Source organism: Heloderma suspectum, chromosome 4 (assembly GCF_057233095.1).
Source record: "Heloderma suspectum isolate Gila_16-S chromosome 4, 16-S_ref, whole genome shotgun sequence".
Classification (NCBI taxonomy): domain Eukaryota; kingdom Metazoa; phylum Chordata; class Lepidosauria; order Squamata; family Helodermatidae; genus Heloderma; species Heloderma suspectum.
Window position 1 is genome coordinate 96,328,997 of NC_139461.1, and position 23,453 is coordinate 96,352,449.

The window sequence follows — 23,453 nt, forward strand, 5'->3', positions numbered from 1 at the left end:
TCTGACTGTATGATGATATTGTAGTCTCATGGGCCAAGATTTATTACCTTCAAATAAGGTAGCCAGTCAGAAAACTAATCTTAAAATGACTCAGTTTTTTGTGGACTTCAGATATCTTAAGTAGCAGGCACAGTGTGTTCCTTTGGGCCTATGACCTTTATAACCTTGATAGCCTGTGTAGTGTCCTAATCAGAATGATTATAACCGGGCTCAAGTTTCTACTCATCCTTGGATTCATATTCTCTCAAGCAAGTCATTAAGGAGTGGTTCTGATTTAATATTCTCTCAAGGCCCCTTAAATTTCACATGCATGTTTGGCTATACAGATTTACATCAACACACCTTTGAAACTGAAAACACACACACAATGAATCTAAAGAACACACAGCACAGAGCTGATCTACATGTCTACTCATACCTGGTTGGTTTTGCTTGTGGGAATAAGGCAAAAGTAGAGCGGTGAAGTGACAATACTCTAGGCTACAATAGGAAGTCTTCACGAGATCTATCTAAGAGGTGGGAGAATCTGGTAGTAATTCTTAGGAGTCATTTGCTCATTTGGCGCCCCCAGAATTTGGCACCCAGTGCAGCTGCCTGGCTCGCCCCATCCTTGAGATAGGTCTGATTAAGTTATACAAATAATTTAGTAAAGTAGAATGACTTTTTGGAGGGCTGTGGTTTTTATGTTGCTTCTGGTGAAGCTGAGGAAGGAAATTCATCTTGACACCTAACTCTGCTTTGCCTTGAGATCAAGAAGCAGCTCACTTTGCTCTAAACCAGTGTTTGGCTTCTTGGTTGGGTGGTTGATGCCAAGCACATGGAAACAGAATCCAGGTAAGACAGGGGTGTTGTTGGTCTGTAGGCCCTGCTCTCAAGATATAATCAGCCATCTGTTGATTGAAACATTTGTATGCCCATAATCAACAAATGAAGTTTGTGCCCTGGGCATGCTACTGGGCCCCACCTTGTCCCTGGATGTTCAAGTAATGATGGTGTGTGCAGACCCATTCAATCAGTTCTTCACTTTAGAGAGGGAAGGACCATCATCCATGCTTATGTAACATCTTTGCTTCTCTACTGTAATACAGTCTATGTGGGGCTGCCCTTGAAGAATATTTGGAAGCTTCAGCTAGTGCAGAACATGGTAGGCCACAAAGACTACATAACGCTAGCCTGATATGAAATGCCGCATCTGTTAACTTGATTCCAAGCTCAAGTCAAAGTGCTTGTTTTAGCTTTCAAAACTGTAAATTGCTTGGGCTTAGTTTGCAGTAAAGAGGAACTCAGACACTGTGTATACCTCCCCACTCATTCAGTTGTGATGGGGTCTTCATCTGTAGCCTCACAGCTCATGAAGCGAGGTCAGTTTCAATTTCCCCTCATGGCCCCAGCATGCTAGGATGCCCTCCCTGCCTGGAAAAACTCAGCACTGCCTGATATTTAGGGGAAGAGTAAAAAAAAAAAGTTCTTTTTCAAAGTGCCTTCTTCATTACCCCCATGCCCATTGCTTTTAGCCAACTGTAGTCATCTAAGCTGTTTAATGGTTAGCTACTCTATTTTTGGTATTGTTTTACTATTTAATTGTGAAAATCTTTAACAATGTAAACCATCTCAAATTAAGTTTCAAGCAGTTTTAAATAAGGTATTAAATCTTTGGAAAGCAGGTAGACTTTTTTTTGTCCCCTTTAACACCTGCTCCTTTGTAGTTTTGAGTGCTTTTTGTTTACCACGGTAACCGTGTTATTACAAGTAGTATTTCACCTCTGCACTGCAGTAGCAGCAGCATGGCACAGAGCGGTGTGATTGTCTGAGTAGTTTAGTATGGATAGCTTTTCATTTAGCCTTTGCTCTGACAGCCTATGCCCTGGATAAGTGGTGTAGGCCTGTACAGGTGAAATCTATTCTCACATTTGCCTCAGGGGTGACTGGACTGTAACAGAATTTTTCAAACCCGTTGGGCCCAACCGCAAAGCAGAGAATAAATGGCTGAAGTGCCAGGTCTCGACAGAAAAATCAATGCCTGGTTATACAGACATGACAGACCAGGTCTGCAATTCTCTTCATGAAAGTCTGTGCGTTTACCACACTTGGGGTTAAAAACATGCTTCTTTTGTCAGTTGTGTGTGTGTGTCTGTGTATAAAGTTAACACCTGCTTTCCTTTTTCTTTATTTTCTTTTCATAGGAAATTTACATGCCCCTTGTGTGACAGAAGTTTCACAGAGAAGTGGGCAATGAACAACCATATGAAACTCCACACAGGAGAAAAGCCATACAAGTGCACATGGCCTACATGCCATTATTCCTTCCTCACAGCATCAGCCATGAAAGACCACTATAGGACTCATACAGGTTTGGATCATACTTTACTTTTATTGATGTGGCCTGGGGTAAACATCTGCTTTGGGGGAGGGGGAATGGGTTGTTTTATTGGATTCTGACCCTAACAGGTAAAATGATTGTTCCAGAAGTGCCTTTAGCTCTGGAACATTTAGGGCACAATTCAGATTTTTGTGTGTAATAATAAGGATCTTCTGCTCTGTGGCAGTTAATCCTAGAATCTTCCCATGATGCAAACATCAAGAGAAAAAAGGAGGCCCTGGATTCCTGTTGCTTCAGAGGTGTACCTGTAGCTCTTTCTCGTATGAGAACTTTTAAGATTATTCTCGTAAATCTGAAAGTGATATAGGTGACAAACAACAACAACCCACAAATTAATGGACTTCCAGCAATTGCTTCAGGAAATGTTTTGTGCCAATTTTCAGCACAGGCTCGTGATAATATGCCAGACTTTTGCAGTCAAAAGATGCTACTCTGGTAAAGAAAGTGTATGTGTGTGTGTGTGTGTGTGTGTGTGTGTGAGAGAGAGAGAAAGAGAGAGAGAGAGAAAGAGAGAGAGAGAGATTTTACATTAATGTTTTGATTAACTGTTTACACTTATCCTTGATTTCCCCCTGAAATCATCTTAAAAATCATTCAAATTTGCATTCACATTATTTTCTTAATGAAGGAAGCTCTTGGTCCTGCAATTGCTAATACTAACATAATATCATAAATGATGGTACGGTTGGAGATGATCCATATTTCCAAGTACTGAAACCATTATGTTTATTTCATACTAAAGAACTGAAGCAGATGCAAACACCTGGAAGTGCAAAGACTCACATCAGTTGATTGGGTTGATTCAAAGAGCGGAGTTATACAGTCATCATGTTTGCTGCTGATTTTACCCAGCACAATCACCTTTAGTCAGATTAAATGGAGAAAGTACTGTGTGAACAAGTGTACTTTTTGGAGCTACGGTAATGGCAGAAATTGCTGGAAAGTGTATGCCTATGCTGCTGGTTCACAGAATTCATTTCTTCGTAGGGTGACTTTTCCTCAATGGAAGAAAGGGGAGATACACATATAATTAAACAAACAAGCAAATAAAGAAATAAGCTGAGAACGGTGTACGGGGTGGAAAAATAGCTAAAATATGCCATGTGAACCAGACCTAGCTGAACTATATCTGATGTTGGATACAAAACAGCTTCCAAAAATGCACTAATTTTAAAGCAGCGTGGCTTTCGTTTAAATGTATATATTAGTAAATATCAGTTTTACGTAGCACGCAATGCAGAGGTTACTACAGCAGAGAAAACGCAAAGTTAATATCTGTACCTTTGGGTTAAAACTAAAGCTGTTGCAAATTAAACTGATTAGAACAAAGATTCCTGTAAAGGACTTAAAAGTCCTTAATAATCAACCATTGGTATTAACTTCCAAAACAGCTTCCACACAAACACTACAGATTTAGCCTGGTTCTTTAAGAACAATATTAAATAGTACAATAATATGTAACATGATGGGATGTGAAGAAAAACTGCAGAAATGTATCTGAGATTATTTTTAGCTCCTTAGCAAAATAGTATATGTAACTCTTGGTTAAAAGTGTGAGTAACAGAGGAGAAAAATGATCTTCAAATCAAAATTCTCTAGGCATTTCATAGAAAGATGAAACAGTGTTCCATTAAATTAAAAAATATTCCTGAAAAGATTTTTCCCAATTTTCTGAAAATGAAATGAGTTGTTGCTAGAAATTATAGGTTAAAAGTTCTTCCAAGGCAGTTTGTAGGAAGCCCAGGCCTCCTTAGCTTCTTTGACAAGGGTGTTGACGATTTAAGGTCTCCAGCCTGCCCTGAGAGATCACTTATATCGAACAGCAGATGAAAAGCCAGTGCAGATGTAATTTATCGTCGGCGTTTCCTTCTAAAGAATAATTGTGGAGACTTGGTTAGATCAATAATATGGATTTTTGTTGTTAGGTCTTGTAGTCTGCACCATAATGAGAGATAGGGGACAGTGGCTGTTTTCTAATAGAAAATAAAGGATTGGTTTCCGTGTCTTTCTACATTTGAATGCAAAATGGCACACTTGAAACTAATTCAAGTTGTTAAGAAAAGAACCATTTTCTATTACATTCCTGTTATCATATAAACATGGCATGTTAGATCAGCCCCCTGTACCCCAAGTGATATATTGTTCCTTAGATCCTTCTCAAAGTTTAAAGGCTGTAACTTCTGGAGGAAGAATGAATGGTAACATTGTTAAATGTATGGTTAAAGACTGAAATCATGTGCACAGTTTTGTGTCCTTCAGCATACATAACTGCATACAGGATTGCACGTAATAGTTGTTTCGCCTTTCTACATGTCTACACTCAGACAAAAAAAGCCCCCCCCCCCCAGTAAAATCCATGCAAAACTAACTCTAGAGCATGGAGGATATAGCATGAAGGATGTGATGAACTGGGTAAGCATGATCACTGCAACTGTGCATGCAAAATAATTCCCAAGTCAGTGAAAACTTGTATGTGTTAAAAACTCAGTCGTTCTCATTTCTCAAATTATTTAATAATGACAGTTCCCTCTGACTTCACTGGGGATGTCTTTTGAATTAAGACTACAGGGCTTGGTAGTAAATAAATAATATGGCAGGTGCTATTTTAAGTACAATTTTTGTAGCGATTCCTAATTACATAGTAAGCATGTTTTTGTTTGTGCATAAGTTGGTAGCAAGGTACAAAGGATAAAGTACTGTGGGTTGTTATTATTAACATAAAAACCTGCTGGCTAAACTCAGATCTCCCCAGAAAAGTAAACCACAATACATGATAGTCTGTAGCTGATGAACAATTCCTGGTAGGCCTGGAACAGCATTTAAGTTTCAAGTGTGGATCTTAATTTGAGATATTGGATTAGGTAGTTCAAAAGATTTAGGTTTCTAATTGATCAATTAATTAATATTTAATTAATTATAATTAAGCTTTCTTTATGTCCTCCTCTTCCTTCCCTTGATATCCTGATGAATTCAAGTGCTTCAGAAGAAAGCAAAGTGCTAGAAAAATAAGAGATAACAGGGGATGTTTTTCTAGAAAGGCTTCTCAGTTATCATCAAAATTGTAATGAGTTAAAACTATAATGCTTTTAGTTGCTGTTTTCCTGGAATGTTTTTAACTTTGTAGGGAGGAAATAAATGTTTTAATTGCTGCTATTCACCTGCCAATGTTTTTTTCTATGTAACATTAAGTTTCAGTTTATGCAACAGCAAGTAATAATACCTACCCTGCCCCAATCAGCAAATATATTTTCTATAACTAAACATGCCCCAGTTATTATTAGTATGATCCATGAGCAGCTTCTGCATGCAAAACATCTGTCCAGATGTGACATTGTACAAGAGTCTTTGGACTGAGTGTGTATATTAGAGAAGGAAAATCATCCTTGTAAAGGCTTGTGTATGTTGTTTCTAGTTTTGTGATGCCAAATATGAGAGCGCTTTGTTTTGCCATTGCTGATTATTATGTTTTTCCCTGATAAGGTTTATTTAGCTGTACAAAACCACCTATAAGGTGCCCTTTGCACAGACATATCATATAACGTAGATGTACATGTTAATTACTGTTCTGTTCTGTTCTGTTCTATTTATTTATTTATTTATTTATTTATTAGATTTATTAGCTGCCCATCTGGCGGGCTATCCAGCCACTTGAAGTGTTTGGGTTATATTCAACATTATGCTAGCAGAAAAATTGGAGGAGCTGGTGTTCCATTAGCAGTTTCACACCCGCTAGCCCAAGCAACACCTAGCCTAATCACACTGTAATGAGTTGCGAATGGCCTGGTGGAATGACTTGTGGAACAGCTTGTGCAACGCCATGTGCAACAACTTGCAGAACAGCTTATGCAATGGCTTGCTCAGTGGCTTGCACAAGCAGCATCCGAGTATTGGATTTGACATTTACACAAGGATGAAAATGGGATTTCCACAAGTGGCAGAAGCTTTGTGCTAGTGGAATGACCCCATCAGATACAACCCTTTATCTACAGCCATTCCCATTGCCAGGAAGTCTCACACATTCCATTGGCTGAAACAGCTTGTATGGAATTTGATTTTGTTGTTGTTGTTTTAAATGAGGAAATAGTGAGGATGGTGGTCATATGGCCTCTTTAAGTTCACTTTATCATTTGTTTGTTTGTTTTAGCATCATAGCATTTTAGGCTAGTTAGAAGGAGAGTCCATCTATGATACATGTATCACTTTAGCCCAATCAATATTTTTCAGGAAGGTCTGTTCTTTTTGTTGGTGCTGTCAGCAAAGCATTGCTAGGTGCTTTTAGATTGCTACTATTTAGAACTTTCCCATCCTATAGCAACCTGCTCCTGCTGCTGAGGTACAACGAGAACTAAAAGAAAGGTACAGAGCCTGGTGTTGCTGGGAAGAAAAGAAGAGCTAAGGAATAACACACATAAGAAGAGCTCTTCTGGATCAAACCAAAGTCCAGCAACCTGTTTCACACAGTGGCCAACCAGTTCCCCTTGGGAAGCCCGGAATCAGAACATGAGGGGAATAGCCCGCCCCCATGGTGGTTCCCCAGCATACCGCTTCTCACCCTGGAGGTAGCATATAACCATCATGATGTAGCCATTGCTAGATATCCTTCAAAGCAGGCAGGCCAAGTCAAGGCATTCATTTTTCCTGGGCCTGTGTCAGGCATGGCAAGCTTAGTGCAAGATTTATTTGGAGGGCGGGGGGCATAGTACAACTTGGATTAAAAAGTAACAAGAGCAAACGGTATGCATGAGTGGGAGGGAAGAAAGTCTTTGGGGTGATTCCCGATGCCTTAGAGCATGGGAAGGAAATGACTACCAGCCCAAGGGGGGAAAGGACTGAGGTTGTGGTAGTGAAGGTAGCAAAATATTGCTCCTTGGCTGACAAACTGTCTTAAGACCAGACTTGGCCACCATGTTCCATGCCTCTTCAAGGTGCAGCTCAACTAATGAGCATAGCAGAAAATTAAAGCTGTTGCACAGAGGATAAACACTCATAAGGATCAGAAAGACAAATGTCTATGTTGCAATACCAGTGGGAATTGGGAAACAGACCTCTTAACTCCCATGGAATTTGGTTTACTGTAAATCGTCTTCCTTGTGAGCTCAAAGTATAAAAGCAATATTGCAATTTATCTGAAATACTTTCTCAGTTCCTTTAATTCCCTCCTATTGGTATACGGGTGGGAGGGTACAATTTGTCTCCAAATGAGCCAAATGACTCATTTGTGTGTTAAAGCTGCATTATAATTTCACTGGCTCTCTCCAAGGTTAGTATTATTATTCTATAATGCCCTTCTTCGTTGGTCTTGTGGGATGAATCTGCCTCACATGCCTGGGCTTTACTGACTTAAAGAGCTACTGTGGAATGATATACTGAATTTATAAACTGCAAAAGGCAAAATTTTATCTGGAATAAAAGTACTTTATAAGTGTACATTTACACACTTTTAACAAGTAGCAGCTCTGCCAAATCTATCTTTTAATGGTTTCAGAGGCTTAGAATAAAGACATATCGTTAAATATGAACAATGCAAGCACTGCTTCAATTTCTGAAGTAATCCCCAGACTTGTTTTTCTTCATTATGAAAGTTTTAGAAACATAAACAGCATTGAGCTGCCATCGGTACAGAAAAATGTAGGTTTTTATTGTCGCCTATTTTCTTTTCTGGAAAATAATTTAATCTATTTAATTCACTGGGAGGTTCTTGAGGAGGACTGTGATCAAGTGAATTAAAATTTGCTCAACAGTTTTATTTTATTGGTAAATCTAATATATTTTTATCTTAGCAGAACCTTATATATACTGTATATTAACTTTTCCAGGCAGTCTTCCTCAGCACAGAAAGGCCAGATGTATGGGAATTGTAAAAAATCAGGATATGCATAAAAACTGTTCAAGTGCATAAAGCAGCCCCATCTGGAAGACATCTAACAGAAATGAAGTTGTACAAAACCATTCCATTGATAATAAAGCTAATTTTTATGGGTCTGACAAGTATGTAATTATGTTCAGTGGTGCTTTTCAGATTTTATCACAGTCAATAAACCGCAGTGGTAATTTCATTCCCATTTGACATATTTACATGGAAACATTTGATTGGAGGAATTAGTAACCCTGAAAGCCTTGATAGATATGTTTTAATGATCTGTGACCTCCACAGTCCCTCATCTGTTTATTTTTGCAACAGGCGAGAAGTCATTCCTATGTGACCTTTGTGGTTTTGCCGGCGGGACGCGTCATGCCCTCACCAAGCATCGGAGGCAGCACACAGGTCAGTTAAGCTGTCTTTTACCCTTTGGCATTTTCTCTGCAGCAAAGGACTGTCGTCCAAGCTGGGGAATAAAGGAAATCATATAGCACATTACAGTCCAGAGAGTATCTCTGTTTGCAGTTTGTTTTTTTGCCTTTACAAATTGGTATCCCTAGGGTTTATGTCAAATGTTTTTATTTATGAACCTAACAGTATGTATATAAATACATTTCCTTAAGAGAAACATTGAATAGCAGGTGTCTCTTTGAAAATTAGTGAGGACAAAGTTTATTTCCAAGGCCCACCTAGACTGCATATTGCATGAAGGTTTTATAAAAATCTACTTCAGAATTCCTAGGAGAAACTTAAAGACTGTTTTCTTTTTTAGATGTGATGATCATTTTCAACTGATACATTATTTGAAGCCACATGTGTTTTGCAAATTTGACATTATTTGCCATTGATACATGTCACTTTTGATATAAGATAATCATTCCCCAAATAGGTAAAACTTCATGTTCCCAACTTATAATGAATATGATCAGTGATATTGATACATGTCTACTCAAAAGTAAGCCCTGTTGAGTTAAATGGCACTTACTTCAAGGTAAGTGTGTATAGGACTGTATCCTACATTAAGTTTTTGAAAACAGAAGTGGAAATGTATTAAACGTTTATGAAAACATTTTATCTTAATCCTGAGTTTCAGTATATTTTGAATGGTTAGTCCATTAGGTTTTGCTCAGAGGGGTCAGAGTTGTTCCAAACGGACACTGAATGCAGCTCTTTCACATTGTGGCCCATTCCTTATTCAGGATGCTTGCTATTATTGAGCAACATTTTTTAAAAATGGTGCCCATTCATATACTTTCTCAGGACCTATTTGCAGCCATGATGAGAGGTTAGTCAACCAAGCATATTTAGAGGAGAGTCAAAGATTATCATGAACTTGAGCACGCTCCGGGAGAGAGCGGAGGACAGGAAGGCCTGGCGTGCTATGGTCCACGGGGTCACGAAGAGTCGGACACGACTGAACAACAACAACAAAGATTATCAGAAGGAACTGAGCATTATGAAGCTGCTGCCGTAAACACATATGGTCAAAACCTGTTATCATCTTATAAGCATGCAGTGTCTGAAACTACAGTTGTAATTTATAGGAGGAAATTCTATATAGAAATTAGGTAAAGGCAATACTATGTGCATTAGACCAATCATAGTAAACCCTCATGCTTCAGAGTTAAACATCTATTATTATAATAACCCTATGAAACTGCCATACAATATATTAGAGAATATCTGATATGTGGTCATATTAGATCAGTATAAAATTATTGGGATTCTGTCCTTAACTCTGTCTGGCATCTGTATGTTGACACAGAGGGTCCCAGTCTCCTGCATGGTGCAATGCCAGGGACAGTTCCATATGTACCATATGTCCATATGTACCCATCACATTTGCTGTGTGCACAAGTACCTGGAGCCTAGTATTCCTTGGCAAAAGTCTAGTCCTGGCATGTTAGGAAAGATGTTGTTCGTTTCTAATCTTCTAGAGCAGGGGTGCTTCAGCAAAGGAGATCGTCACCTTGTCGTGGTGCTGGAGCTTGAGCACCTCGATGGCGTCATGAGCTAAACCGTGAAGGGACAACCAGGACGGGAAGGTCATGGCAGAGAGGTCAGTCCAAACAATGACAGAATGATCTCAATTCGAATTCAGGGTAAGCCATTTAACATCACAGTGATCCAAATATACGCCCCAAGCGCAGATGCGGAAGAAGCAGAAGTAGATCAGTTCTATGAGGATCTGCAGCACCTGCTGGATAGTACACCAAACAAAGATGTTATTTTCATTACAGGGGACTGGAATGCTAAGGTGGGTAGTCAAACGACACCTGGAACTACAGGCAAGCATGGTCTGGGAGAACAAAATGAAGCAGGACATAGGCTGATAGAATTTTGCCAAGACAACTCACTGTGCATAACAAACACTCTCTTCCAACAACCTAAGAGACGACTTTATACATGGACCTCACCAGATGGTCGACACCGAGATCAGATTGACTACATCCTTTGTAGCCAAAGGTGGCGGACATCTACGCAGTCGGTAAAAACAAGACCTGGAGCTGATTGTAGTTCAGATCACGAACTTCTTATTGCACAATTAGGAATCAGACTAAAGAGAATAGGGAAGATCCACAGATCAGTTAGATATGAGCTCACTAATATTCCTCATGAATATGCAGTGGAGGTGAAGAATAGATTTAAGGGACTAGATTTAATAGAGAGGGTCCCGGAAGAACTATGGACAGAAGTTCGCAACATTGTTCAGGAGGCGGCAACAAAAAACGTCCCAAAGAAAAAGAAAACCAAGAAGGCAAGATGGATGTCTGCTGAGACACTGGAAGCAGCCCAAGAAAGAAGGAAAGCAAAAGGCAACAGTGATAGGGGGAGATATGCCCAATTAACTGCAAAATTCAAGAGGTTAGCCAGAAGAGATAAGGAATTATTTTTAAACAAGCAATGCGTGGAAACGGAAGAAGGTAAAAGAATAGGAAGGACAAGAGACCTCTTCCAGAAAATTAGAAACATCGGAGGTAAATTCTAGGCAAAAATGGGTATGATCAAAAACAAAGATGGCAAGGACCTAACAGAAGCAGAAGAGATCAAGAAAAGGTGGCAAGAATATATGGAAGATCTGTATAGGAAGGATAATAATATCGGAGATAGATTTGATGGTGTGGTCAGTGAGCTAGAGCCAGACATCCTGAAGAGTGAGGTTGAATGGGCCTTAAGAAGCATTGCTAATAACAAGGCAGCAGGAGATGACAGTATCCCAGCTGAACGGTTTAAAATCTTGCAAGATGATGCTGTCAAGGTGATGGATGCCATATACCAGCAAATTTGGAAAACACAAGAATGGCCAACAGATTGGAAAAAATCAACCTATATCCCCATACCAACAAGGGGAAGCACCAAAGAATGTTCAAACTATCGAACAGTGGCACTTCTTTCACATGCCAGTAAGGTAATGGTCAAGATCTTGCAAGGTAGACTCCAGCAATTCATGGAACGAGAATTGCCAGATGTACAAGCTGGGTTTAGAAAAGGCAGAGGAACTAGAGACCAAATTGCCAATATCTGCTGGATAATGGAGAAAGCCAGGGAGTTTCAGAAAAACATCTATTTCTGTTTTATTGACTATTCTAAAGCCTTTGACTGTGTGGATCATCACAAATGGTGGCAAGTTCTTGGTGGTATGGGGATACCAAGTCATCTTGTCTGTCTCCTGAGGAATCTGTATAACGACCAAGTAGCAACAGTAAGAGCAGACCACGGAACAACGGACTGGTTTAAGATTGGGAAAGGAGTACGGCAGGGTTTATACTCTCACCCTACCTATTCAACCTGTACGCAGAACACATCATGCGACGTGCTGGGCTTGATGAAGCCAAGGCTGGAGTTAGAATCGCTGGAAGAAACATTAACAATCTCTGATATGCAGATGATACCACTTTGATGGCTGAAAGCGAGGAGGAGCTGAGGAACCTCATGACGAAGATGAAAGAAGAAAGTGCAAAAGCTGGGTTGCAGTTAAACCTCAAAAAAACCAAGATTATGGCAACCAGCTTGATTGATAACTGGCAAATAGAGGGAGAAAACGTGGAGGCAGTGACAGACTTTGTCTTTCTAGGCGCAAAGATTACTGCAGACGCTGACTGCAGCCAGGAAATCAGAAGACGTTTACTTCTTGGGAGGAAGAGAGCAATGACAAATCTTGATAAAATAGTGAAGAGCAGAGACATCACACTGAAAACAAAGGTCCGCATAGTTCAAGCAATGGTATTCCCCGTAGTAACCTACGGCTACACAGCCTACAGCTGTGAGAGCTGGACCATAAGGAAGGCTGAGCGAAGGAAGATAGATGCTTTTGAACTGTGGTGCTGGAGGAAAATTCTGAGAGTGCTTTTGACTGCAAGAAGATCAAACCAGTCCATACTCCAGGAAATCAAGCCAGACTGCTCACTTGAGGGAATGATATTAAAGGCAAAACTGAAGTACTTTGGCCACATCATGAGAAGACAGGATACCCTGGAGAAGATGCTGATACTAGGGAAAGTGGAAGGCAAAAGGAAGAGGGGCCGCCCAAGGGCAAGATGGATGGATGATATTCTGGAGATGACGGACTCGACCTTGGGGGAGCTGGGGGTGGCGACGGCCGACAGGAAGCTCTGGCGTGGGCTGGTCCATGAAGTCACGAAGAGTCGGAAGCGACTGACCGAATAAACAACAACAAGAGCAGGGGTGGGCAACCTTTCATTAGCCCCTGCAGACTCTTTGGGGGCCACCCCAGTAGCCAGGGATGGTGATGTGAGTGTCAGCAGTGAGTGGGGCCAGGACACACACATTCACACCCATTCTTTCATTGCTGGGGGCCAAGAAGAGGCTTTAACTTTGCACCCCAGTGATCTGAATGCGTGCAAGATTGCTGTTTCCCTGCTGCTATTAGCAGTGGGGAAAGAGCAATCATGATCAGGATCACTGGGGTGGGAGTTGCATGTTAAAGCCACTCCCTCCTAAGTGATCCTTATCGGGATCGCTGAGGGCGTGAGGAGCTTTAATTCCCCCCGCCTCCAGCAATTCTGATTTAAGATTGCTGTTTTCCTGCTGTTAATAGCAGTGGGAAAACAGCTGTCTGTTGCCCACAGCCCAGCTGGTGGCTGATCAGCTGGGCTATGGGGAATAGTGAACAGGACTCTGGAGGTACCATGCAGCCCATGGGTTGCCCACATGTGGTCTAGAGGCCCATGTGCCAGATATCCTCATGCTGCTGTGATGAGAGGCTTTTGTACCTTTTAAAAAGTAATACCCGCCATGTAATAAGAGCAAAGCACACTGTGTATGTTTAGTCCACCATTACTTGTAGGGTCCCTGTCATTCAAAAGTGAGAGAGAGGCTCAGCCTTTGGCTGCGTGGTTAAAGCAGGGTGCTGCGTTTATAATGTCATATCAGTATGTTTAGTGGGGAATAGTGTGTGGGACTGAAAGGGTGAGTGAGGTTCAGATCTTTCTCCAGCCACACAGCTCATTATGTCACCCTGAGTACATCACCATCTCTCATGGGGTTGCTGTATGGATCAATGAGATAAGAATTGCAATGTACTTTGCATTCTGAAAAAAATGGTATAGAAACCAAACTGTAGTATGAAGTGCTCCACGAGAGATAATTTTCACTCCACATTTTGATGTTTTGTATTTGGGTACTATGATCAGACTGCAAAATATGCAAGTGGCATGCTAGTTGCGAAGATGGCTTGCCAGGTATTAACAGAGGAATGCAGTGATCTTGCTCTTTTGTCAGCCACCACTTCTATGTTTTTTGAAGGACTACATGGCGAACAAACATGCCCATATAACTAACTGATCTGTATTTTGTTTAGTTTAATGTACTTATATGCTGCCTTTCCACAGTGGACTGTGCCCAAAGCAGCTCACAATAAACATCAAATAAATATCACAAGGCAGTGTCATACTGGAAAAAAAAATAATCACAAGATGTATCAAACTCAAAGTCAACCAGTCAAATTCAGTATTACAATGAAATTATACAATCACACTTAATTAATCTGTACTAAATACAAAAACAAGATCAAAATGAACACCAGCAATAGACAGACAGACAGACAGACAGCTAACGAGCTAGCTACCTAATCAGCTAGCTAGCTAACCGAACCCATAGTGCTGGTGCTGGCCTTGCTGCAGGGGTCCAGAGCAGCCCAGTTTAAATACAATTGAAGATCTTGGGGACAGGGCCTTCTCACCAGGCTAGATGGCTTACAGCTGGCACCTTACTCGCTCCCCATGAACGTGCTGGCAGCAGCAAAGGGGATGTGGCAATGGTGTTAAGTCTCCTTCCCCAGCCTCCAGGTGTTCTGGCTACTATGGTTTTATTTTTTCTTCCTTAGGTTCTTGTTGGGGTTGGATAGTTGTTCAGCTCATTGGACAGCTTCATGCATTGCCGTTTCTTATACTAAAAAGAAGTTCTGTGCAGGAAAAATGATAGATTCTACAAGTGGGATCTGCAACATGTTGCAGTCTTTCCCACCCCCTAAGAGGAGGGCTCCTGTTCAGGGCTCCAGGCAGCCTGAAACAGGTAGTCCAGTTCAAGCCTCTGGGAGGTGTGGAGAGGAATTACAAGACTGGGGAAAAGAATAAAGGACACCTTCTTTCTCCCCCACCTTTCTAAGCCTTCCTTTGCTCTGCTATATAACGAACCATGAACAAGGACCATGGTATCCTTCTGGATAGGTTGTCTGGGTTAGGAGTTGGAGGCACTGCACTACAGTGGTTCCGCTCCTACTTGGATGGCCGATTCCAGAAGTTGGTACTGGGGGATTATTGCTCTGTGCCATGGCAATTGTGCCATGGGGTTCCACAGGGCTCTATTTTATCCCCCATGCTGTTTAAACATCTACATGAAACCGCTGGGGGAGGTTATCCGGAGGTGTGGGCTGAGGTACCATCAATATGCAGATGACACCCAGCTCTACCTCTCTTTCTCATCAAACCCAGGTGAGGCAGTGGCTGTTCTGAATCAGTGTCTGGGCACGGTAATGGACTGGATGAGGGCCAATAAACTGAAACTCAATCCAGACAAGATGGAGGTACTGTTAGTGGGTGGTTCGTCTGCCCGGCTAGGTGATATTCAACCTGTTCTGGAGGGGGTTGCACTCCCCCTAAAGGATCAGGTTCGTAGTTTGGGGGTGCTCTTGGATCCAGAACTGTCACTTGAGGCACAGGTGAACTCAGTGGCACGGAGCACTTTTTATCAGCTTAGGCTGGTATACCAACTACGCCCTTATCTGGACAGAGATAGCCTAGCTACAGTTATCCATGCTCTGATAACTTCTCATCTGGATTACTGCAATGCGTTATACGTGGGGCTGCCTTTGAAAACGGTCCGGAAACTTCAGCTGGTCCAAACTAGGGCAGCAAGATTGTTAACAGGGACTGGCCTGCGAGCTCATATTACGCCAGTACTTTTCCAGCTGCACTGGCTGCCAGTCCATTTCTGGGCCCGATTCAAAGTGCTGGTGTTAACATTCAAAGCCCTTAACGGCTTGGGGCCAGGTTACCTGAAGGATCGCCTCCTCCCATATGTGCCTGCCCGGACCTTAAGATCATCATCAGCGGCCCTTCTCCGTGAGCCCCTGCCAAAGGAAGTGAGGCGGGTGGCTACTAGGAGGAGGGCTTTTTTTGTTGTGGCACCCCGGCTCTGGAATGAGCTCCCTAGAGAGGTTCGCCTGGCGCCTACATTGTATTCCTTTCGGCACCAGGTGAAGACCTTTTTATTTTCCCAGGCATTTTAGCATTTTAGCTTTCTAAATTTTTGTCTTTGTTGTTTTAAATCTGTATTTTAAACTCCTGCACTGCTGCTAGGTTTTATTGTGGTTGTATTGTTATATTGTGGTTTTAATGTTCTATATATTTTAAATTGTTTTATTGTGTGTTGTTTAGTTTTAATTTTTGTGAACTGCCCAGAGAGCTTCAGCTATTGGGCGGTATAGAAATGAAATAAATAAATAAATAAAACCACCAGTCCCCAAACCTGAGCATTTTATAGCTATGAAGTGTGTGTGTGTGTGTGTGTTTTGGGGTGTGGGACCACACCGTTCTGAAGAGCAGAACAATTAATATATATAGTACAGGGGTGGACATGGCACATGTGCTCCAACTTGGGTGAGGGGGGTGTAGACTGGCGCATGTGGAAAAGGGCTAGCCCTCCATGTTCCTGCTTGCCCCTTTACACATTCAAACTGAAAGCCAGATGAAGGCTACAGTCTACCTGACTGGTGGTTTCTTTAAAGCCTTAATTGTTATTCTGTAATCTCAAAGGTCCGTGCCAGAGAGTTTTTGCATTAAAAAAATCCTTTAATTTACAAACGTATATAGTTCGGTACACCTGTGGAGTCCTCTGAAGTCTTATTTTTTGGGTGGCCTCTTTTGGCTTCCAGAGTGATAGGCACCCAGCTACTTGAATTATCTGTAAGGGGGAATGGTAGTGAAGTATGTCTGGAGTATGTTTTTCCCCTGAGCACACCATTTGGACAGCAGATACATGAAGCCGCAGCATGGTCTGTGAACTCAAGTCTGTACATCACTTGATTTCTCTACACTTGATTACGGGCATTGAATGTATGAATTTACTCCCTTGAATGGTTTGAGGTGATATGAAATGTCATTCAGTGCTGTCGTATACCTCTTATACATAAGTAATCCGTTGATAATGGAGTCATCCAGTAATGAACGTGCATCTGTGAACCAGCCCTCACTTGTACCATGTTTCAAGTGCTAAGAGTGTATAGCCATTTTCCTCCTTGGAATTCTCTATAGTGTCGGAAATTGGAATGTAAGAACTGGAGCACCATGGCTAATTTGCATAGCTTGCCAATACATAATCAGCATAATTTGAATAAAATCTGCATGGACTTTTGTTGTGATTCTATTTGTGCAATCTCCATTGTGAAATTAGAAATGGCAGTTCTTAAGAGGTTTTCTAGACTATCATTGGCTGGGTGAGATAACTGCTTCTACTTGGACTTCAGCTATGAAACGTTTAAAAATGTACGTACTGGCAGATAAAGGTCAGTTTCTTGGCAGGCTGTGAAATGTGATAAAGTTTTTCAGTTAGCTGGGTGACAAAAAGCCCTTGTATTATTAACCTCAGTTGTTCAAATTATGGGTAAGCCCTTTCAAACCATGAGATATAGAAATCATGAGATTTGAACACACAAAAAATGTAATGTACTTTACATTTACCTTCTTCTTTTTGAGGCTCAAATCATGCAGCCACCACCTTCCCCCGGACATTAAAAATTCATATTACCAGTTTTCCCTTGTTCAAGAGCATTCTGAAAACTTTTAAAATGGTTGTGATACTTGTAATATTTGTTTATTTGTTACATTTATATCCCACCTTTCCTCAAAGGAGCCCAAGGCAATGTACAGTACATGATCCTCCTCCTCTTCATTTTATCCTGCCTGTGAGCTAGGTTAGTGTCAGAGTGGAAACTGAGCCGATAGAACCCCAGAGCAGTTCTCATTCTGAGGAGGATCAGCAATACGTGGGAGAGGAGCCAGCTCATCCTTCACAGGCACAGCAGCTGGCAGAGATTCCTCCTGCCAGCATTCCTGAGATAGATGGTGACTGTCAGGAGTGCCCTGGCGGCCTCTTTCAGTAGACTCCAATAGCCAACTCAAGACACAGACGAAAGGATTATTTTCAAGGCTTTAATCCTTTTACAATTTAATGACTCTTTCAGATGCTAATCACCAGCGACTAGGCAAGGAAACGCAGAGTGGCCTATGCTTCGAGTAGGCAGTTGATCCCCATTTGAAAGAGAGTCACTTGAAGACCCTGAACTTATGGGCTAAGGAGAGATCCTCCCTCTTTCCCTTGGGTCCATGGGAGGTGGCCGTTGCTTGCACGCCAAAGGGGCGCTATGCCTCCTTTCCGCGCCCTCCATCTCTCGTCGCTCCCTGCATCTGCATCGACCATCTAGCAAGCCTCGTTCCCGCACTTTCTCACTGCTAGGATCACCATCTATCTCAGGAATGCCGGCAGGAGGAATCTCTGCCAGCTGCTGTGCCTGTGAGGGATGAGCTGGCTCCTCTCCCATGGATTGCTGATCCTCCTCAGAATCAGAACTGCTCTGGGGTTCTATCGGCTCAGTTTCCACCCTGACAATGACCCTGGCAGTGAGAAAGTGCAGGACGGGGGCTTGCTAGACGCTCAACGCAGACGCAAGGAGTGACAAGTGATGGAGGGGGCGGAAAGGAGGCGTAGCGCCCGTTTGGCGTGCAAGCAACGGCTGCGTCCCGTGGACCCAAGGGAAAGAGGGAGGATCTCTCCCTAGCCCATAAGTTCAGGGCCTTCAAGTGATTCTCCTTCAAACGGGGATCAACTGCCTACCCGGAGCATAGGCTACTCTGCTGTTCATTGCTTAATCGCTGGTGATTAGCATCTGAAAGAGTCATTAAGTTGTAAAAGGATTAAAGCCTTGAAAAGAATCCATTCATCTGTGTCTTGAGTTGGCTATTGGAGTGTACTAAAAGAGCCCGCTAGGACGCTCCTGACAGCTTGATCCCCGTTCCTCTTTTCTCTCTCTCTCTCTCTTCTCCTACTGCTAAATGGAGGGTGCCAGGGACCCGGCGGTGCAAGCTCTGGCACAAGAGAACCAGATTCTCCATGATCAAGTGGCTCAACTGACGACTGCCATAAGAATCTACAAGCTGCGGTTCAACCCCTACCACCTCCGATTCCCTCCCGCCACAAGTGCCCGGTGGCTTTGCCAGAGAGTGTTTTCTGGTGAGAGAGGACTTTTTCAGATTTTCCAGGCCCAATTGGAGCTGTACATGTGCCTTCGACCTGAGGATTTCCTGACGGAACAGGTTCGTGTGGGCTTCATCATTAACCTACTTTCAGGCGTGGTAGCTAAATGGGCTTCGGGATTTCTTCTCGCTAATGACCCCTGCTCGGGGACTATCAAGGTTTCATGACAGCGATGGCCAGGTTTTTCGGTGATCCCCTGCGCACGCAGACGGCTTCTTGGGAGATTCGCCACCTCAGGCAGGGCAAGGATTCAGTTTCCAGCTATGCAACAACTTTTCCCTTGCTGATGCAGGATTTATAGTGGAATGATGCCGCGCTGGTGGCTCAGTTTTTGGAGGGTTTGAACGACGAGATCTTGGATGAGTTGGCATGCACACCTAGCCCGCCTACTTTGGAGGACCTCATTCAGACCTGACTCCAGATAGATAGTCGGCTGGAGGGGCGCCGGCAGACCCGACGGGGTGCCAGGGGCCGAGATTTCCCTCCTCTCATTCCCCCCGTTTCCTACCCCTCCCCCACCCCTCACCCCTGCGGTTGGGGCGGAGGAGACCCTGATGCAGCTGGGAGCTACCTGAGCCCCACTGCCGCCGGAGGAACTAGAGCGGCGGCGCGCTGAGCGCCAATGCTTTCGGTGTGGAAAGCTGGGACATTTCGCCAAAACCTGCTGCGCTAGACCCACAGGTCCTCTGCCTCCCCCTCCTCTCCTTCCTCCTCCTCCTCCTCCTCCTCCTCACTCCCAGGCCTGACTAGGCTGCCCCCCAAGCCTGTTGGAGGTCTCCAGTGTGGGGGCCAGTTCCACACCCAGTGGGTGCCTTTCGCAACCCCCCACCCTCCCATCTGCTATTGCATGTTCACCTCAGCTCCTCCCAGTGGGGTGGGGTGGAGGCCCTGGCTTTAGTGGACTCGGGGGCTACGACCAGTTTCATGGACGAAACGTTCGCCCTCTTCCACAAGATTCCTACCCTGCCTCTTCCTGCCCCCTTGGCAGTGGAGACCATTGATGGTCGTCCTCTTTCTTTGGGCGCGGTGACCCAGATTACAGCTCTGCTCACTCTGCGCGCCCAGTCCCACGTTGAGCAGATTCAGTTTCACTTGGCCGAGGTTCCCCAATACCCAATCGTGTTGGGTGTTTCCTGGCTCTCTAAGCATAATCCTCAGATTTCTTGGGAGCTTCAGCAAGTGGAGTTTGCATCTCCCTACTGCCGGGAGCATTGCCTCCCAATCAAGGCGCCAGTACCAGTCCAGGCCTGAACCCTTTCCTCCCCCTCCTTGTCTGCTTCTGGCAGTTCTTCAGCTACCGTGATCCTCCAAGAGAAGTATGCAGCTTTTCAGGATGTTTTCGACAAGAAGGAGACCGACCAGCTCCCCCATCACCACCCATTTGACTGTGCCATTAACCTCATTCCGGGGGCAACCATCCCTGCTGGCTGACTGTATTCGATGTCGGAGCTGGAACGTCGAGCTCTGCGGGAGTTTTTGGACACAAACCTCAGACATGGCTTCATTCGCCCTTCCACCTCCCCCGCCTGCGCCCCTACCATCTTTGTGACCAAGAAATCTGGAGAACTCCACCCGGTGCACGACTACAGAGCCCTCAATGCAGTCTCAATCCCTGACAAGTACCCCCTCCCCCGATCCGTGAGATGCTGGAGCGCCTGGGGCGAGCCAAGATTTTCACAAAGTTGGACCTGCGTGGCACCTACAATCTGATTCGTATCCAGGAGGGGGATGAGTGGAAGACCTGTTTCGGCACCCGGTACAGAGTGTATGAATACCTAGTGAAGCCGTTTGGGCTCGCCTGAGGGGGCCCCCCCCCCACGTTTTCACGTTTTATGAATGCCATCTTCCAGGACTATTTGGACCCTTTCCTCATTGTGTATCTCGATGATTTACTTATATTTTCTGAGGACTCCCACGTCCATCAGCACCATGTCTCCGCCATCCTCCAGCGCCTCTGCGAGAACCATCTGTATTCCAAACTGGAGAAATGTGCCTTTGACCTAACCTCTTTGGACTATCTTGGCTACATTATCTCAGCTGACAGTATCAGGATGGATCCTGCAAAGGTCCAGGCTGTCCTCTCCTGGCAGGCTCCATCCACCAAGAAGGACTTGCAGTGTTTTCTGAGGTTTGCTAATTTCTACAGAAAGTTCCTGCCCAGCTTTGCTCGGCTGACATCTCCTCTCACAGACCTCCTTAAGGGCAGGAAATCTCCTTTTCATTGGACGGTATCTGCCCAACAGGCTTTCAAGGAACTTAAGAAGCTTTTTAGTTCTGAGCCGATCCTGGTACATCCCGACCTGAGGAAGCCTTTTGTGGTGCAAACTAATGCCTCTGACTTTGCGGTGGGGGTGGTGCTTTTTCAGCCAGATCGGGCGGGCAGCGGGTTGCAACCCTGCGCCTACCACTCCAGGAAGCTGAACATGTCTGAGAGGAATTATACCATCTGGGAGAAGGAACTGTTGGCCATCAAGTCCACTTTGGAGACCTGGCATCATCTGCTGAAGGGGGCACAGCACCCAGCCGAAGTTAGAACCGACCATCGCAACCTGGAACATCTTCAGACAGCCCGTGCCTTAAACCAGAGGCACATTAGGTGGTCGCTTTTTTTCCCCCAATTCCACCTTAAGATTTGCCATGTGAAGGCCTCTGACAACCTACAAGCAGATGCTCTTTCTTGTAAGCCAGACCTCCAGCCAGGGGGTGAGGGAAATCCCCCCCCCGATTCTTCCCCCCCAGAGCCTGGCAGTAGGGATGGCAGAGAATTCCACCACGGATCTTGGTGAGGCCGAATGCCAGTGCATTTGGCCCCCGAAATCTGTGACGGAACAGCCTGCCACCCCCCCCGCGGATCCCCCCCGGGACAAGACTTACCTGGGGCAGATCTTCCGAGCGGCGGCGGCGGCAGCTGGTCTTCTGCCTGGCTGCCACCGCCGCCATTTGCAGGTGTTTTTTTTTTTTTTTTTTACAGAGACGTGATAGGCTACGTAAGTTTTTACGTAGCCAAAAACGTCTGGGTAAAAAAAAAAAGTTTTTTTTTTTTACCAAGACGTGATAGGCTACGTAAGTTTTTACGTAGCCCAAAACGACTGGGTAAAAGAAAAGAAAAAAGGTGTTTTTTTTTACCCAGACGTGATAGGCTACGTAAGTTTTTACGTAGCCTAAAACGACTGGGTAAAAAAAAAACCTTTTTTTTTTTTACCCAGACGTTTTAGGCAACGTAAAAACTTACATAGCCTATCACATCTGTGTAAAAAAAAAACAAACTGCAAATGGCGGTGGTGGCTCTGGCCTGGCTGGGCCTGGCCGGCTGCTCCGTGGAGCTGCCGTGGAGCACAGCCGGCCGCGGAGGATTCCAGGGGGGAGGAACAGATTGCCTCCCCCCCGTTGAGGATTCCAGGGGGAGGGACAGAACGCCTCCCCCCCCACCATCAACATAATCCGTGAAAGGTAAGTGACTTTCGTACATCCCTACCTGGCGGCAGCTGAGGTACCTCACTCCTGGGAGGAGCTCCTTCACTCTGCACAGGCTCAGGATGCTTTTGTTCACACAAAAGTGGAGGAATTGGGGCTAGCCTCTGCCCCCCACTCTACCCCCTTCTCTTTGCAAGGTGGCCTGCTTTACCATTCCAGTCGGGTCTATGTGCCTTCTAGACCCCTCCGCAAGAAGGTCCTCCATCAGTGCCACGACTCTCCCACCGCTGGGCATTTTTGCTTCGCCAAGACTCTGCATGGAGTGATGCGGGATTTTTGGTGGCCTCGTGTGTGTCGGGACGTCAAGACCTATGTTGCCTCCTGGCCAACCTGCCAGCGGGCGAAGACCCCCTCCAGCAAGCCCACAGGCTTGCTTCACCCCCTGCCTACCCCCTCAGGACCTTGGAAACTGCTCTTCCTTGACTTCATCACTGACTTGCCTCCCTCACACGGTAAGACCACCATTCTGGTGGTGGTGGATTTGTTTTCTAAGATGGCCCATTTCATCCCCTGCTCTGGGTTGCCCACAGCCAGAGAGACGGCAGAGCTGTTTTTGGCGCATGTTTTCCGGCTGCACGGATGGCCTGAGGGTTTCATTTTGGATGGGGGGCCCAATTCACTGCCCATTTCTGGAGGGAGCTACTTGGGCTTCTCCATGTGACGCTCCGTCTTTCCTCTGCCCACCATCCCCAGACGGACAGTCAGACCGAGCGCACCAATGCAACTCTGGAGCAGTATTTGCACTGTTATGTCAATTACCAGCAAGATGACTGGTTTTCCTTGCTGCCTCTCGCAGAATTTGCTTATAACAATGCCTGCCATGCTTCCATCCACCAAACTCCATTTTTTGCCAGTTTTGGTTACCACCCCAAGGCTTTCCCATCCACCCTAGCTCCCTCTTCCGTGCCAGCGGCCCATGACTTTTTACAGGAGTTGCGAGTGGTACACCATCTCTTACGGGGCTCC

General features: G+C 44.4%; 1 protein-coding gene across 9 annotated transcripts in view; it reads left to right on the forward strand.

Moving 5' to 3' along the window:
* Positions 1-23,453, forward strand: part of ZNF407 (zinc finger protein 407) — a 565,758-nt gene that overhangs the window by 279,918 nt on the left and 262,387 nt on the right. For all 9 annotated transcript variants that reach the window (XM_084850004.1, XM_084849996.1, XM_084849995.1 and 6 more), the window contains 2 exons: positions 2,184-2,350; positions 8,562-8,645. In XM_084850004.1, coding sequence (XP_084706130.1) covers positions 2,184-2,350; positions 8,562-8,645 — 251 coding nt within the window. The remainder of the gene's footprint in view (positions 1-2,183; positions 2,351-8,561; positions 8,646-23,453) is intronic.